Raw genomic sequence first — 15,670 nt, 5'->3', positions numbered from 1 at the left:
TTTATTCAATTTAGCCCCTAAATTCGAAACTTTCAAATCTATCACAATATCACAAATTTCATACTAGCCAAATTTTCTCTTATGCCATTACAGCCCATAATTATTAAAATATCACAAGAATTTCATGCCAAGTTTATTATTTTGTCAATTTAGCCCTTAAACATAAAAATAAACCAAAATCATTTTACAAAATTATCCTATTTAACTATCAAACTTATAAATCTATCATAAAACTTCAAAAACATCACCAATTCATCAATGGTATAATTCAAAATATTTAACAAATTTACAATTAATATCTAGATTAGCTAGATTAAATTACTATTAAATTACTATTATCTTAAAAACATAATATATATATATATATATATATATATATATATATATATATATATATATATATATATAAAACACATACCATGCAAGGGTGGCCGAATGCTTCCTTGCTCAACCATGGATTTTCGGTCATGAGATTGAAGAAAGTGGAAAAAAAATAAAATGGTTCTCTTTTTGTTTTATTTTTTTTATTTTTTTTATTTTAACATATATTATAAAATAAATATAAACATATAAAACACTTAAAAACAACCCACCAGCCGCCCAAGTTATTTTAATATGGTCTAATTCTGACATAAGGCCTTCCAATCATGATTTTATGACTATTAAGCATAAATAAACTAATAGCGTTAAATTTTATAGCTTTTACAATTTAATCCTTTTTCCTTAATTAATTATTTGAATTTAAAATTTTTGGACTAAATTTCAATACACCTATATAATAACTCCATAAATATTTAATAAAGATATTTACGGGCTCGGTTTACATAAATGAGGTCCCGAAACTTCATTTTCCAAAACCATTTAACTTTAGAGATAAACCACTTGAACTTAACTATTCGTCCAATTAAAAAAAATTATCAAATCAAAATTTAAAATAATATTATATTTGATTCGTTAATATTAGTATTTAATATTTACGAAGTCACTCATCAGATTTGTGGTCTCGAAACTACTATTTCTAACACCTCTGAGAATGGGCTATTACATTTTGTTTCACTAAAAACAACTTTTGGAAAATAATTTTAGAAAATTGTTTGATTTTTAGAAAAACTGATATTTTCTAGTGTAGATGATTTTGCATAAAATGTTTTTGTTATTTGAAAATTTTTCTAAAATTATTTTCTAAAAGTTATTATTTGTGAATCAAACACGATATAAATATATTTGTTACAAAATATTATAATGCAATTTCCTTTTTCAATTAAAATTTATTTTATAATAAAATAATATTTTGTAATAATCAATATCATATGTAAACTTAATAATAAATAATGCATAATGAAAACTTAATTTAAATTACATATATTACATATATGGGAGTACATATTGACACATTAGGTAAGGGATAAATGAAACTAAGCATTATTTAAACAAATACTCATTTATATAATTAAAATATTCATATTTTCTATTAGATTAAAATATGTCATAAGTCCATATACTCTTCGTAAATTTAAAATTTAGACCTTGTAATTTTATTTTTGGGAATTGAGTCTTACTTTTAGATTTCACAATTCAAGTTCAACTATTAGCACTATTAAAAATATATTTTTTTATCATTCATGTTCATTACAACGTCATTTTTAGTTACATGATTACCAAGTGAGTTTTTTTATTTAAAATGTCATATCAATAAAATTGACAAAAAATTAACATTGTTAACAATTGGACTTGATTTTAAATCTAAAAAGTATAAAGACTAAATTCTTGAAAGTAAAAGTATATGGACTAAATTCCAAGTTTATTAAGACGACATGAATTAATGACCTATTTTAACCTTTATACTATAAAAATTTATTATTAATATTGTAATATATACTTATTATTAAAATATTAATATTAATATTAATATTGTTCATTAATATATGAAGAATATCATTTAAAGTTTAAATTTATTATTTTAAAATTTATTATTAAAATAAAATTATAATTTTAAATAATTTATTAAACTAATAAACTATATTAATTATATTAATAATTTATTATATTATTAAATATTAATAATTAAATATGTATGTTTAATAATATTAAAATTACAATATTTTTATTAATATTTTAATATATTTTAAAATTAAAATTTTATTATTAATAGAATGATATAATGCTTGATTTAAGTTAATTTTATATGAAAATAAAATTACTCACAAAGGAGTTATTTTCCGAAAAATGACTTGTGTCTTCCAAAATGGTAAGTCATTTTACACAAAAAAAACTTACTTTCCATTGACCTACAAGTCATTTTCTATTGACCAAGTTGTTTTCATAAAATAAATCCAGGAAAATAAAAATCAAAATCAATTAAATAATTAATTAAAATTAATTAATTTAATCTCTTAAATTTTATTTTATGTTTCAGATTAAAATAAACTCAAATAACTCAACTTTAATGATTGTTTATGAAACCTAAATTTCTTTTGATTATATATTGTTGAAAAATCAATGCAATTAATTAAATTAATTAATTTTGTCTTCTATGCCAAACAAAACCTTGAATTTTTTCATTACTACTTTACCCAAACAAAGAACAAACAATTAATTTAGTTAATTGTAAAAATTTTTCTTTACTTTTAGCTTAGCATTGAATATTTGAGATTATATAATCAAAAGAAATTTAAGTTTAAAAGAAAATTATTAAATGTGAGTTAATTTAGTTGATTTCATTAAGAATAATCTCAAAATATAAAATAAAACTTTAAAATTTTAAAAGAGATTAAATTAATTAATTTCAATATTATAGTAATAAATCGGTTGACATTATTAAGGGATAAAATTTTTCAACAATTTATTTAATTGATTTTGATGTTTTGAAATTTAAATTTTCAATATTGAAAAATAAATGAATAGAATTTTAGACAATGGGAGAAACAAGTACAATTTAACAATTTTAATATATTATTTTAGTTTCTAACAGTTTCGCTTTATCTTTAATGTTTTTTTAACCTTGACCAATAATTAAAAAAAGATATTTTTTAGGTAACCAAAATAAAAACAACCTGGAAGTTGGGTGACCAAAATGAAAGTGTAAATATGATGTGCCATTTATCTTTTTTTTTTTATAAAATTAATGCTTAAGTAATTAAAATGAAAGCGCTTTAAAAGTTGGGTGACCAACTTGGCAGTTTATCCTTTTTTGAAATATAAAATAATTTTAAATAAAGCGTCTTAACTTGTACAAAGCAATAGTTAAAGTTCTTGTTAGCATTCATTTAACACGGGTTCAAAGCATGTGATCCCATCCCTTACCCCGATATATAAAAAAAATTCTAAATAAAATTAGTATCATATCATTTGGTTATTTTACATCAAAAGTTTGCTCAAACATATTGTAAAAACATATAAATAATTTAGATTTAACATGTTAAAAAAATTATACGTACAAATATATAATATAATTCAACTCACTTTGTTTTAAATATGCACCATGCCATGTTGAAACTATAATTTAATATTTATGTTAATGAAAGAATCTTATCATTACAATATTGCTTATTACATCTCTATTTCATTCTCACTCGAATGCTATTACATTCCTACTTTATTTCATTCTAGCAAATCAAATTAAATTAGAATGATAATAATTTTGAGATGTTTAATTTGCTTTAACTAGTTTCTTTTCTTTTGCTTCTTTTTTTAATAAGAGATAGAGAGTAAGGTTTATTTAGGAATAAATTCAAGAGTGTGTCAGTCAAACACATTTACATAAGTATAATCACTCCTTTATAATAATCTGTTTATTTTTAATAGATTAATTACATCATGAGCCTTGATAATACATAACGCAATTATCATCAGCTACAAGCAAAGAGTAATACTAAAAGGTGGCGCATGAAAGAAATGAGTCCTTAAAGACATGTTGAAAGCAAAGTGTGCTAAAGAGTCTGCAACCTGGTTAGCTTCCTTGTAAATATGTTGTATGTTAACTTTCCAAGGCCTCACTAGTAACCAATGAATTCTCCTCGTGATTGTCCTCTAATCCTCTACTTTACCTAACAAGAAACCAACAACTATACTACTATCCATTTCTAAGAAAACTCCCCATAAGCCATAGCTTCAAGCCACCAATAAACCTTCGAGCACCCGTAGAGTTTAGCTTCAATGATGGCACACGAACCAATATTTTTAGCAAAGTGTAACACCCGCACCTGACTCGACCATTGGATTCGAATGTATGATGTCATATTACATAGCCGAAATAACTCAAGTTACTATAACACAAATAAAATCAACCTGCTTATCAAAATAGTTCATACACATGTAATTATACACTCATTGATTTCATTTCATCAAATTATAGAGTTATATGGGTTTAGTTTCAAAGTTAGGACTCAATCTAAACTCAAAATTCAATTTCAACTATATGTCTCAAGATTAGGATCTGTCTCGAGACATGTTATAAATTATTTTGGAATTTTTAGTTTCAAAGTTAACATGCCTCATGACACTACATGCTGTGTCTCAAGGCAAGATTTTTTATGTCTCGAGACTAGGTCTCAAGACCAACCTCCCATGTTTTCCTATTTTTTCTTAAAAGTTTGAATGTCTCGAGACAAAGGGTTCCTATTCGAGACCTAGAGTAGGGAAAAATCTATTTAGCTTCGGTGTTCTACTATCTCAAGACAAAGGTTGCTTGCCTCAAGACTATACAAATATGTCTCCAGACCTCAAAGTTTTGAATGCAAAAAATTAAGTGAAATTTGTTTTAACGGTCTCAAGACATGTTCTTCCTCTCTCGAGACTCAATGACCAAATGGTCAAAATGCTGTACATTTAAGTATCCAAAACCTTAAACAAATGAGCCTAAACATACCTTAAACTTGTCACAAAACATATGAATCCAACTAACCTATCTAAACATGATCAAACATTACCTAAAGCTTGTTTTGAATAATGACTCTAAATACATTTGTTCTAAATACAAGTTGTTCCAAATAATAATTGGTCTACACATAGCTATTCTTAAAACACCATATTCTAAACAAGAGTTATTTCGAACTATAGAACTTGTTCTCAAATATGAACTACACTAGGTGACAATAGTTCTAACTGGAGTCCTATTCTAAACATAACTATTCTCAAACAATAGTTGTTTTGAACAATAACTATTTTAAATAAGAGTTGTTACTCCGGAAGAAATATTAAGTGAAACGGCGATACCAATTGTTCCACACTTAGTGGTACAATTTCTTGAAAAATAATAATATTTAGATCAAGGAAAAGATAAAATGTTAATAACCAATACTAAATATTTGCAAAATGCTTTGATTATTTCCGTGACTTTTATTAAGTCAAGAAAATACAAAATATATTATTTTTAATATAAAATTCATTTGGCAATTTTAATATAAAACACAATTAAAAAGAAACCTCTTTCTTGCCCATATTATTAATGTTACAAAAGAATTTTTGGTAAAATAAATTAACAGTTATTTAATTATTCAGTTTGTTCTATTTTGATAATTTAATTATTATTTTTTAATTTAGTTATTTAACTTCTTGAAATTAAATATTTTAGTCATTTTTGTCGTTAACTTAGTAACGGAAATTTAATGTGAGTTATTTTTGCTAATAACAAATTATACATTCTATCAATTTGATCTAAATCTAAAATTTTAAAAAATTTAATCCCAATATTTACAAAATTTGTCATTTTAGTTCTAGTTCTAAATATTGTAAAATATATTTAAAATGTTTAAAATATTTTTAGGTTTACTTTTAAATTTTTTAAAAAATTATATTTACTTTTTCCATTAACTGGACATGTGAAAAATTCAATCTCTTTTATTTTGTCCCCATTTTTCTTTTGCTACATTATTCACCTAAAATGTCTAATTAAAACCCTTAATGAAACTCAAAATTAATAAATTTATAAATCTATAAAAATAGTTGGGTTGACAACCCAACTTTAATAGCTTTACTCTTCGCTACATAGATAGTATTAGTTTTAGGCTCTAGTGCTCTCATGTCTTTATTATTTCTAGCACAAGCATTAAAGAGAGATTGCAAGTTAAGATTATGACATTTGATATTTTCAACTTTGTCAGTTGAACGAAAGAAAGAATAAAGTGAAAGATACTTGGGATAAAAATCTTTAAAATATTTTTATATTTACTTTTTAAAAATTTTGAATTTTATAATTTACTTAAAAACATTTTAAAAGATTTTTATAAATAAGACTAAAATGATAAATTTTGTAAACATTAAAAGATTAAATTTATTATTAGACAAATAAAACAAACCGTATTTTAAATTCTCATTAGACAATTAATAGAAGAGTGACGAAATATATATATATATATATATATATATATATATATATTAGTATGAAAAGAACAGCCAGAAGGTGATTGCAAAATATATAATAAATTAGTGGATGTCATCAACCATGCGGTCAAGATTCGCCAATAGAATATTTTGTAGTGAGCTTGGGGGTTCTGAAAATTCTTCTAACCATTGCAATTGAAAATGACACTTTTGGCTAAAGAATCAACAGCATCATTATGGTCTTGACGAAATTGTATTTTCCAGTTGATAATGTACCGAACACAACTTCCACATTTCACTGTTTGCAGCGCCTCGAGATAACAACATTTCCACTATTAAAGTATTATCACTTTTCACCTCTAATTCTCTAAAACCTCCATGCTAACTTGAGTCCTTTTAAAATACCTCTTACATCAAATTTGAAGATTGACTCCTTTCAAGTCCTCATAAGTAACAAAAGCCACATAACCAATTGGCACAACAATCTCTAAAAAATCCCTCCCAAAATATTAAAGTTCTAAGAGTAAAGTGATTAAAATGAAAAAAATCAAAATAATACGAGCTAAATAGTTAAATAATTATTTTTATATTTTATCTAAAAAAATTTCTTCTTCCAAAAAAAAAATCAAAAATATAATTTATCGAGATTCAAGTATAAATATTTGTTATTGAATACTAAAAATTATTTTTTATACAATAAAATCTCAAGCTAATTCATTTAAACTATCAGGTACGGCCTAAGATGAATTTCACGAAATTAAAAACATCGAAAGATGATTTGAAGTGATGTTGCTACATAGAACCGTGGGAATAATCAAGAAAGATAACCATATATATCCTAAATTTGGGGTTAAATATAAGATAATGATCGCTTAATTGCAGGTAGAAATATAAGATATGATTTTATCTACCGCTTTGTAGATTGGAAAGTTGTATAAGTGAGCCGCCATCATACATTTTATTTTTATGCCAAATAAGTAAGTAGAATGAACCCTAAACAAGATCTGAAACTGATAGTTTTTATCAGAGAAAACCTGATTTCCTTACTTAAATCACATGCAAATCTTCCTTAGTAATTGACCAAATTGTTTTGTATAGAAGAACAAAGTAAAATTAGTTCAAAAAGTTTACAAAGAAATATCTCTATCTGCTTCTAAAATTACTTATATCTCCTTAAAAAGAATATTTAGTAGGATATTACTTTGATTTGGAAACCACTATCGTCGATTTGGTATTTATCCTTTTGGGACTCTTTCTTTATAATTCTGCGTTGTGTCCCATTCTAAATTCTAACTCAACATACTTCTTTTGTGGGGAGAGGAAAATGGTGGAAGGTGGTATAGCGAAACCCGACAAAACAGACTTCAGCGAGTGCTGGAAAACGACATGTAAGACTCCTTATATCATGCGCCTTTCACTTTCGGCTGGGATTGGCGGGCTTCTCTTTGGTTACGATACAGGTAATAATAATAACATCATGGGTTTTGAGTCAAGTCTTGTTGATCGATAAAAACAGTGTCAGGAGAAGGTTTGATTCCCGATTTATCCGACTGGAAAAAAATAATAAGATCACGATATTAATAGAGACGAATATTGTGTCTTGTGGGGATTAATTGCAGGGGTTATTTCTGGTGCACTGCTTTACATTCGTGAGGATTTTCAACAAGTTGAAAAGAAAACATGGCTACAGGTTTTTGAATTTGACCCCTTTCTTTTCACTGTTTTCATTGTTGGTTTTCGAAAATTTTTAGGTTAAGTTATAATTTTGGTCTCCTGTTTTTATAATTTTATCTGTTAATTATTAATACGAAATCTTTTACAAGAAAATTACACAAACACTTCTACTTCTGTTTATGGTTGGTTTACAGGAAGTGATCGTGAGTATGGCTGTAGGAGGGGCCATTTTCGGTGCTGCATTTGGAGGATGGATAAACGACAGGTTCGGCAGAAAACTGTCGATTTTGGTAGCCGATATTCTCTTTTTCGTAGGTGCCATAGTCATGGCTCTGGCCCCAGCTCCATGGATGATCATTATTGGGAGAATTTTTGTTGGCTTAGGAGTTGGAATGGCTTCGATGACTGCACCTCTTTATATCTCTGAAGCTTCCCCTGCTAGAATCCGAGGTGCACTTGTTAGCACCAATGGTTTGCTTATTACAGGGGGACAGTTCCTGTCTTACCTAATCAATTTGGCCTTCACTCATGTAAGTGATGATAATTCACTACAATTCATGCTTAATTTATAAAATTCTCACAATCAGTACCGTTGTTGTGTTTACAGGCTCCGGGAACCTGGCGTTGGATGCTCGGGGTTGCCGGACTGCCTGCTGTGGTTCAGTTTTTCTTGATGTTATCACTCCCTGAATCTCCTAGATGGCTTTACCGACGGGTTAGAATATTTTCTCCGATTCATATAATGGTTTACAACAATTATATTTATTTTACTGGCTTGATGTACAGAATAAAGTAGAAGAGGCGAGGTCCATCTTAGAGAAGATTTATCCTGCTAATGAAGTCGAATCCGAATTGATTGCTCTTAGAAACTCCATTGAAGCAGAGAAAGCTGATGAACAAGCCATTGGGGATAATTTCCTAGCAAAAATGAAAGGGGCTTTAAGCAATGTTGTTGTGCGAAGGGGACTCTATGCTGGGGTGACGGTTCAAGTTGCTCAGCAGTTTTCGGGCATCAATACCGTTATGTATTACAGCCCAACAATAGTTCAGTTTGCCGGATTTGCTTCAAACAAGACAGCATTGGCGCTTTCTCTCGTCACGTCTGGGCTCAATGCTGTCGGCTCCATTGTTAGTATGGCTTTCGTCGACAGATATGGGAGGAGGAGAATGATGATCATCTCAATGTTTGGTATCATTTCTTGCCTAGTGATTTTATCGATTGTGTTCTTCCAAGCAGCCAGTCATGCTCCCAAAATTAGCCAACTCGAGTCTACCCATTTCGCTGCAAATGCTACATGTCCTAGTTTCCTTTCCGCCCCTAATCCAACATCGTGGAACTGTATGTCTTGTTTGAAAGCGGAGTGTGCTTTTTGTGCCAATGGAGCAAATGAAGTAAGTATTTTAACTCGATTGTAAAGCATTTTAACTCGATTGTAAAGCATTTTAACTCGATTGGCAGTGACATTCAGATTGGTTTGTTTTTCTCTTTATTTAGTATTCTCCAGGAGCATGCTTGGCCAAGACATCAGATCTAGAAACCTCATGTCATGGACAACATCGTACTTGGTTCAAGGATGGTTGCCCGAACAAATTTGGGTTTTTGGCTGTTGTCTTCCTAGGACTGTACATCATTTCCTACTCGCCTGGAATGGGAACTGTCCCATGGATTGTTAACTCTGAGATTTACCCATTGAAATACAGAGGAATCGGTGGTGGGATAGCTGCAGTTTTCAATTGGGTCTGCAATCTTATTGTTAGCCTCACATTTTTAACCCTAACCAAAGCTCTGGGTTCCTCTGGCACATTCCTCCTATTTGCTGGCTATTGTGTGATTGGACTTGTTTTTATCTACTGGTTCGTACCTGAAACCAAAGGGCTGCAATTTGAGGAAGTGGAGCAGATGCTAAAGTCTGGTTATAAGCCATTAGCATTCAAGACAAAGTCAACGAGGGGTGAGAACCAGTCTGCCTAAGGTTCAAGAAGATTCAGTCCCTGTAGATTTTATTTATTGCACAGCATCTTTGAAGAAAATGAAACTCCGTTCTTCAAATTTAAAATACAAAATTTTTCGGATTTATAGCACTGATTACCAGTATTCAGTATAACAAAACATGCTTATATATCACAATCATTTAAATCCAAAAAACATCAAACTTGGTCATTCACTGATACTCCGGAGTTTAAGCCCAAGAGGCAAGAGGTAAAAGACATCTGGTTGTGCTTGAAGCAAAGGTCACTTTCTCAACTGTTGAAATGGATTAGATTAGCACTCTTTTTCAATCTGCTCTGGCTTTACACATAAACCCATCAAGTTCAGATGCAGGAATTAAATAACAGATCAAAATGATGTTGAAATTTCCTAAATGTCTCGCATAATAAAAGCTATCAACATTCTCACAAGATTAATACATGGACCCAACTTGCCCTTCTTAAAGGAAAGTTGATGTGGGGTTTGAAAACATAGTATGATTTAATGTTAGACAAGTATCCAAGCTTTGTCAGCTAAGCAGTGTAGTAAGCCCAGTTCATAAGTCAACTGTATTTGACCTTCAAAGTCAACCCTTTAAGAGATCCGCCATGAGTGTAAGAGGTCTAAAACAAGATTATAAAAAACTACGTCAATTTCTTATCCAAAAACATAAAAGGTCAACCGAAATAATAAAAAGAATACAAAACCCACCATCAGTGAGGATTTTAAACAAAGGAATAACTTTTGTTTACTCAACCAAGGGGCAGACACCAATCCGAGTTCGAGTGATCCGACTCCGTGGACAGACCCTACCCTTTCCCCTTAATAAAAAAAATAAAGGAAACTGAGCCGGTACCTTTATAAGCCATTAAGCTTCCTTCCCATTTTGCTCATATTTTGTATATGTTCTTGATTTTGATTATAAGACCAATTTGAATCCTTTCGAAAGGAAATCATCCCTGAAAAAAGGAAGAACAAAAGGAACCAATATTAAGCACCAAGGTTGATAAATGAAATACAGATGGGCTGCTTAACATGTTTCAAAGAAAGATTCAAACAAGTTGGAATTCACCATTTGTACCTGTTCTTTCGATTTCTGTTTTTCAGTTCATCTTGTTCATTTTGCTTCTCAATTTCCAATCTTTTAGGGTCTTCTATCTGAATGAGGCTTCCTATATAAACCTCTGCACCAAATGTACCTGGACTACCACCAATCTTCACACTTCGCATCTTCTTCTTTTGCAAATCATACCAGCCAAACTTTTGGCTATTAATCTCCACCAAAATCTTTTCAAGCTGCTTGGAATAAGCTAATGGCTTTAAAAACGTTAGTGTGGTAATGGTTCTAGTTCTTTGAATGGAAATCAACTTAGTCCAAGATTGTTTTACTCCATATTCCTTCATAGTCCAAACATCAATTTTCTCTTGGTCATAATTACAAACAGCACATAGGCGCCCTTCCAGGGCTGCCACATCCAACAGATAGTTCTTATCGGCATATTCAGGTTGAGGCACTTCAATGAACTCCTCGTTTCCAAGATCAAAACCCACAATCCTATTCCTCGGTCCCAATTCAATTCGTGGAGGCATCACCCAATGTAAAACCCCACCAGCAAGCACACCATAGCCTCGCCTATGCAATAGATGGTAGAAAAATTGAAACATAAACCTAAGATAACAAGGGAGCTTAGTGATTTTCCTCCAAGAATCATTCTTTAAACTATAAACCTTAACCTCGTAGTCGTAAAATATACCTTCATCATCTTCATCGTCACTTTTATTGAACTGCACCATCCTTACGACTTTGTAATCATTGGTTTTAACATCCTGCCCGAACCCATAAAAGATATACCCAGATTTACAAGAATCACCTGGAGGGGGCTCAATCTCGGAAACAGGCAGTCGACGGAACTGCCTCGTGGAGGGATTATACAAGGCAAGGTTTTTATCGGTGAGACGGAATGCAAGGATTCCATTACAGGAACCAAAGGCTTCAGTCCCAGCTCCACTACTCAAAGGATAGTCGATGGGTACGGCGTTATCCAGAGCATCGAATTCCACGGAATAGAGATGTAAACCTTTGAGGATGATGTTGAGATTGGATCTGGTTTTGATGGAACGATCGAGGTGGGCATTGGTGAAATCAGGGTCGTCTATGAGAAAGAAGTAGGGTTTAGAAAGGGACCTGAAACGCAGGAGAGTCTTGACAGGAAGGCGATGGAAGATATCGGTGACTACATCCATGGGAACCTTAGACATTTCTTGCAGTGGGTTTGGGAGGTTTAGAGGGATTTCTGAGAGAGAGACGAGGGTTTCGAGGGGCTCTAAGATTTGGGGTTCGTTTGTTTGTTTGGAGGAAAGGGAAAGAATCGGCCTAGGTTGGGATTGCGCGAGTGGGGGCGACAAGTGGTGCAAGGAGAAGGCAACAGCGACAGGGTTATCTCTCTTTTATACGTAAAGACGCGTCCCACAGTTTTAATTTTATATCATAAAATCTGCTTTTCTGCACTTCCAGAAGCATCTCTCGGCTCAGTTTTATTTTATTTATTATTTATTACACCGCTAAATGAATATTTTGGTACTTGAAATCCCTTTCTCTTTTTTTAATTTTTTCCTCGGGCTTATATATACTGCTTCTCCCCACTTTAGTATTTAAAATTCTTAATGTTTTTAATTTAGTACTTAACATATTTAGTCTTTTTATATTAAAAAATCGATTAAAATATCCAGCCAATTATATGCTATCATGTTACATACAATGGCATCACTTTGATGCTATTATCTAGAAAAACTTTAAATCTTTTTAAACTACAAAAGTTATAAAAATTACAATATATATATATATATAAAGTTTACTAAAATTTACTAATTTTTTAAAAATATATTATAAATTTTAATATTTTATAAATCACGTCACTAGAGCATAAGATCATTGCCTCTTGGAAGGATATCACTTAAGATAATTGTTTTATAATTCAATCAAATGTAATTTATCATTGGTAGATCTTTTTAGGTCATAGATCTAGATAATTTTTTTTCAATTTATTTAAATAATGAAAAATAATGTTAAATTTCAAGAGACAACGATATCATGTTCAGTCTCTAGTAAATGTGGTTTATAAAATTTTAAAAATATTAAAATTTCTAATATATTTTAAAATTTTAAGTAAATTTTTTATTTTTATATTATTTTTATAATTTTAAATACTTTTTTATCTTTTAAATATGTTTTGGAATTTCTTTATAAATTTTTGGATTTTTTCATTTTTAAAGATTTTTAAATTTTTCTAGATGATGATGATGTCACCATATGACATATGGTGGCATATGATTAGCTAAATATCCCAAACATTAGTTTTTAATGTCCAAAAAACTAAATTAGGAACGCTTGATAAAGTTAGGGACTGAAGTGGGTAAAAAAAATTAAAGGATCAAAGTCGAAAAAAAATATACTTCAAGGACTAAATTATGCAATAAACTTTTTCTTTTACAATCCAATTTTTAGAGTAAACTACACTTAAGGTCACTAAACTATTAGTAAGCTTATGTTTTGATCACTTAACTTTAAAAAGTTACAAAATGGTCACTGAACTAATCAAAAGTTTCCATTTAAGTCATTAAGTTGTTAAAATCGTTGTTGTATGGACTTCTCCCTGGCATCACCTACACCAATCAAGAGCTCTTGTCCCCCTTATCTTCTACAACTTAGTTTTTTCTTAAATGTCGTAAATCTAAGAACTAAAATCTAAACGAACTTCCTTCTCTTATCTTCGACACTGCTTGTCAATTTGACTTAGACCGAAGTATCTTATTCCACTCATTGATGGGTATTGATCCACTAGACTAGTCGTCAAATTGTTGCTTGTAGCTAGCTAGCCGAATAAAAGAAAAAAACTAATCAACTCAGTGACTTAAACGAAAATTTTCAAAGAGCTTGATGATCATTTTGTAACTTTTTAATGTTGAGTCATCAAAATATAAATTTACTATAATTTAGTGATGATATTTTTAAGTATAGTTTACCTTTTATTTTATTAGACAGCTAAATGAATATTTTGACAATTGAAATCCTTTTTCTTGTATATTAATTTGGTGTCTTAATTTTTTCTTTTGTAATACATTTTTATAACCTAAATCTGTGTCATCTAAGTGCACGAAAAGAGCTTTAATAATTGCTCTAAACAATGTAGGTCTTTTTTAACACATTTAAATAATGTGACATACATCTAAATTTGTTTTTGTTTACATAGATTTAATTTAGGCATTTTAATTTGGTCATTTTAGTTTTTTTATATTTTTTAGTTTTAAAATTTCAGTCTAATCAAATTATAGTTATTAAACTTGTTAAGTTAAAAGTTTTCTATTTCAAAAATTTTATTCGGTTAAAATGTGCTTTAAGTTCTTGTACTCTTTGTAAATTTGAAATTTAGTTTTTCTACTTTTATTTTCAAAAGTTTAGTCCATTTACTCTTTAGGTTTCAAAATTTACATCCAATTTGTAATACCACCTTAAAATTCTTTTATTAAATTTGTTGGTATGACATTATGAAATTAAAAAAAAAGCACTTGATATTCATATAATAAAATATAATGTTGTAATGAACCTGAATTTAACATAAAAGTTTTAATGATGTTAACAATGGGGCTTCCATTTTTAACTTTGAAAATTATAGAAACAAAATTCCCTGAAAAAAGAAGTAGGGGACTAAATTTCGAATGTACAAAGAGTATAGGAACTTAGAGCACATTTTGACCAACATATTATCACATATATAATACCATGTTAACCTATTATTTTCACATAAGATTCACAAAAAAAATCGTATTATTTTAACTAATGGATTTAATTGCTACCATTTGGAATTAAAACTGAAATTGTAAAATTCAAAAAAATAATATATAAAGACTAAAATTATTAAATAGAAGAATACAAATTAATATCAAATTTTACACAATACGAAGTAATAACAATGTTGGGCTTAACTTATTTAATTGTTATCGTTTAACTTTAGATTTAAATTTCAAATTTAAAAAAATAAAAAAACTAAAAGTAATGAATATGAACTAAATTCACAACTTACATAATACACGGGATACTAGCAAAAATTATCAACCACATGTTTGTTTTAAATTAAGAGTAAGGACAATAAATTAAAGAATTTAAGTATTAGTTGAAAATATTAAAAATATTTTTTAAAGAATAAAAGAATATCTATGAGAATGAAAACGTATTATTTTCTAAATTGGAAATTTTATGTTTTCTATATTATTTTAGAAAATAAAAATAAAACTTTTATGATAATACAACAAATGCATAAATTTTGGAAAAATATTATATAACATTTAGCCAAGGTAAAAATAATTAATTTTATATATTAAAAAAGAGTTTTTGTTTTTCACTTCATTTCACTCTCAAACTTTTGGTTTTTGTCAAATTGTTCAAAACTAGCAACAGGGCCTCTCATTCACCTTCTTTATTAGAGGACATATCCACATCCACATTCAACGAAGGGATATCTAATAAGACCTCCCCTTCATCCTTTTCATCTAAATATATATCGGCAATAGCAATTTCCTCACTTGGGGCCTAGGTTTGAGTCCAAGAAGACGAGATCAATTGGTTATTTTGACTTCAACAACAGAAGGTTGTACCTCTATAATGGAAAATGACACTACATTCTTTGGACAAATGTTAGGCAGAACACG

At 29.3% G+C, this 15,670-nt stretch overlaps 2 protein-coding genes across 4 annotated transcripts; one reads left to right on the top strand and one right to left on the bottom strand.

Moving 5' to 3' along the window:
• The first annotated feature begins 7,293 nt into the window (after positions 1-7,293).
• Positions 7,294-10,059, top strand: LOC108486557 (inositol transporter 4-like). Its single transcript, XM_017790674.2, has 6 exons — positions 7,294-7,781; positions 7,941-8,011; positions 8,190-8,525; positions 8,603-8,710; positions 8,782-9,387; positions 9,491-10,059. The coding sequence occupies exons 1-6, from the start codon at positions 7,646-7,648 to the stop codon at positions 9,965-9,967; spliced, it is 1,734 nt and encodes a 577-aa protein (XP_017646163.1). The 5' UTR covers positions 7,294-7,645; the 3' UTR covers positions 9,968-10,059.
• Positions 10,046-12,486, bottom strand: LOC108486558 (F-box protein CPR1-like). Of its 3 annotated transcripts, none has more exons than XR_008284277.1 (3): positions 11,046-12,486; positions 10,676-10,923; positions 10,046-10,587 (listed from the first exon to the last, which is right to left on the bottom strand). XR_008284277.1 is itself a non-coding variant. In XM_053029848.1 (2 exons), exons 1-2 carry the CDS (start codon positions 12,221-12,223, stop codon positions 10,884-10,886), a joined length of 1,218 nt encoding a protein of 405 aa, XP_052885808.1. In that variant the 5' UTR covers positions 12,224-12,486; the 3' UTR covers positions 10,599-10,883. The 3 variants fall into 3 exon arrangements, 1 of the variants encoding a protein (XP_052885808.1); XR_008284276.1 differs by having other exon boundaries at positions 10,821-10,923; positions 11,046-12,485; XM_053029848.1 differs by lacking the exon at positions 10,046-10,587 and having other exon boundaries at positions 10,599-10,923.
• Positions 12,487-15,670: the final 3,184 nt, after the last annotated feature.

The sequence above is a fragment of the Gossypium arboreum genome, chromosome 6 (assembly GCF_025698485.1).
Source record: "Gossypium arboreum isolate Shixiya-1 chromosome 6, ASM2569848v2, whole genome shotgun sequence".
In the NCBI taxonomy this organism is placed as follows: domain Eukaryota; kingdom Viridiplantae; phylum Streptophyta; class Magnoliopsida; order Malvales; family Malvaceae; genus Gossypium; species Gossypium arboreum.
Note: the sequence above shows the minus strand (reverse complement) of the source record. Positions and strands in the feature narration are given on the sequence as shown.

Excerpts from the sequence above, each read along its gene's own strand:
- LOC108486558 (XM_053029848.1), bottom strand. The coding sequence starts at position 12,223 with ATGTCTAAGGTTCCCATGGATGTAGTCACCGATATCTTCCATCGCCTT. Across the intron at positions 10,924-11,045 it reads AACAGAAATCGAAAGAACAG|GGATGATTTCCTTTCGAAAG; the intron begins GTACAAATGGTG and ends TCCTTTTTTCAG.
- LOC108486557 (XM_017790674.2), top strand. The coding sequence starts at position 7,646 with ATGGTGGAAGGTGGTATAGCGAAACCCGACAAAACAGACTTCAGCGAG. Across the intron at positions 7,782-7,940 it reads TCTCTTTGGTTACGATACAG|GGGTTATTTCTGGTGCACTG; the intron begins GTAATAATAATA and ends GATTAATTGCAG. Across the intron at positions 9,388-9,490 it reads GTGCCAATGGAGCAAATGAA|TATTCTCCAGGAGCATGCTT; the intron begins GTAAGTATTTTA and ends CTCTTTATTTAG.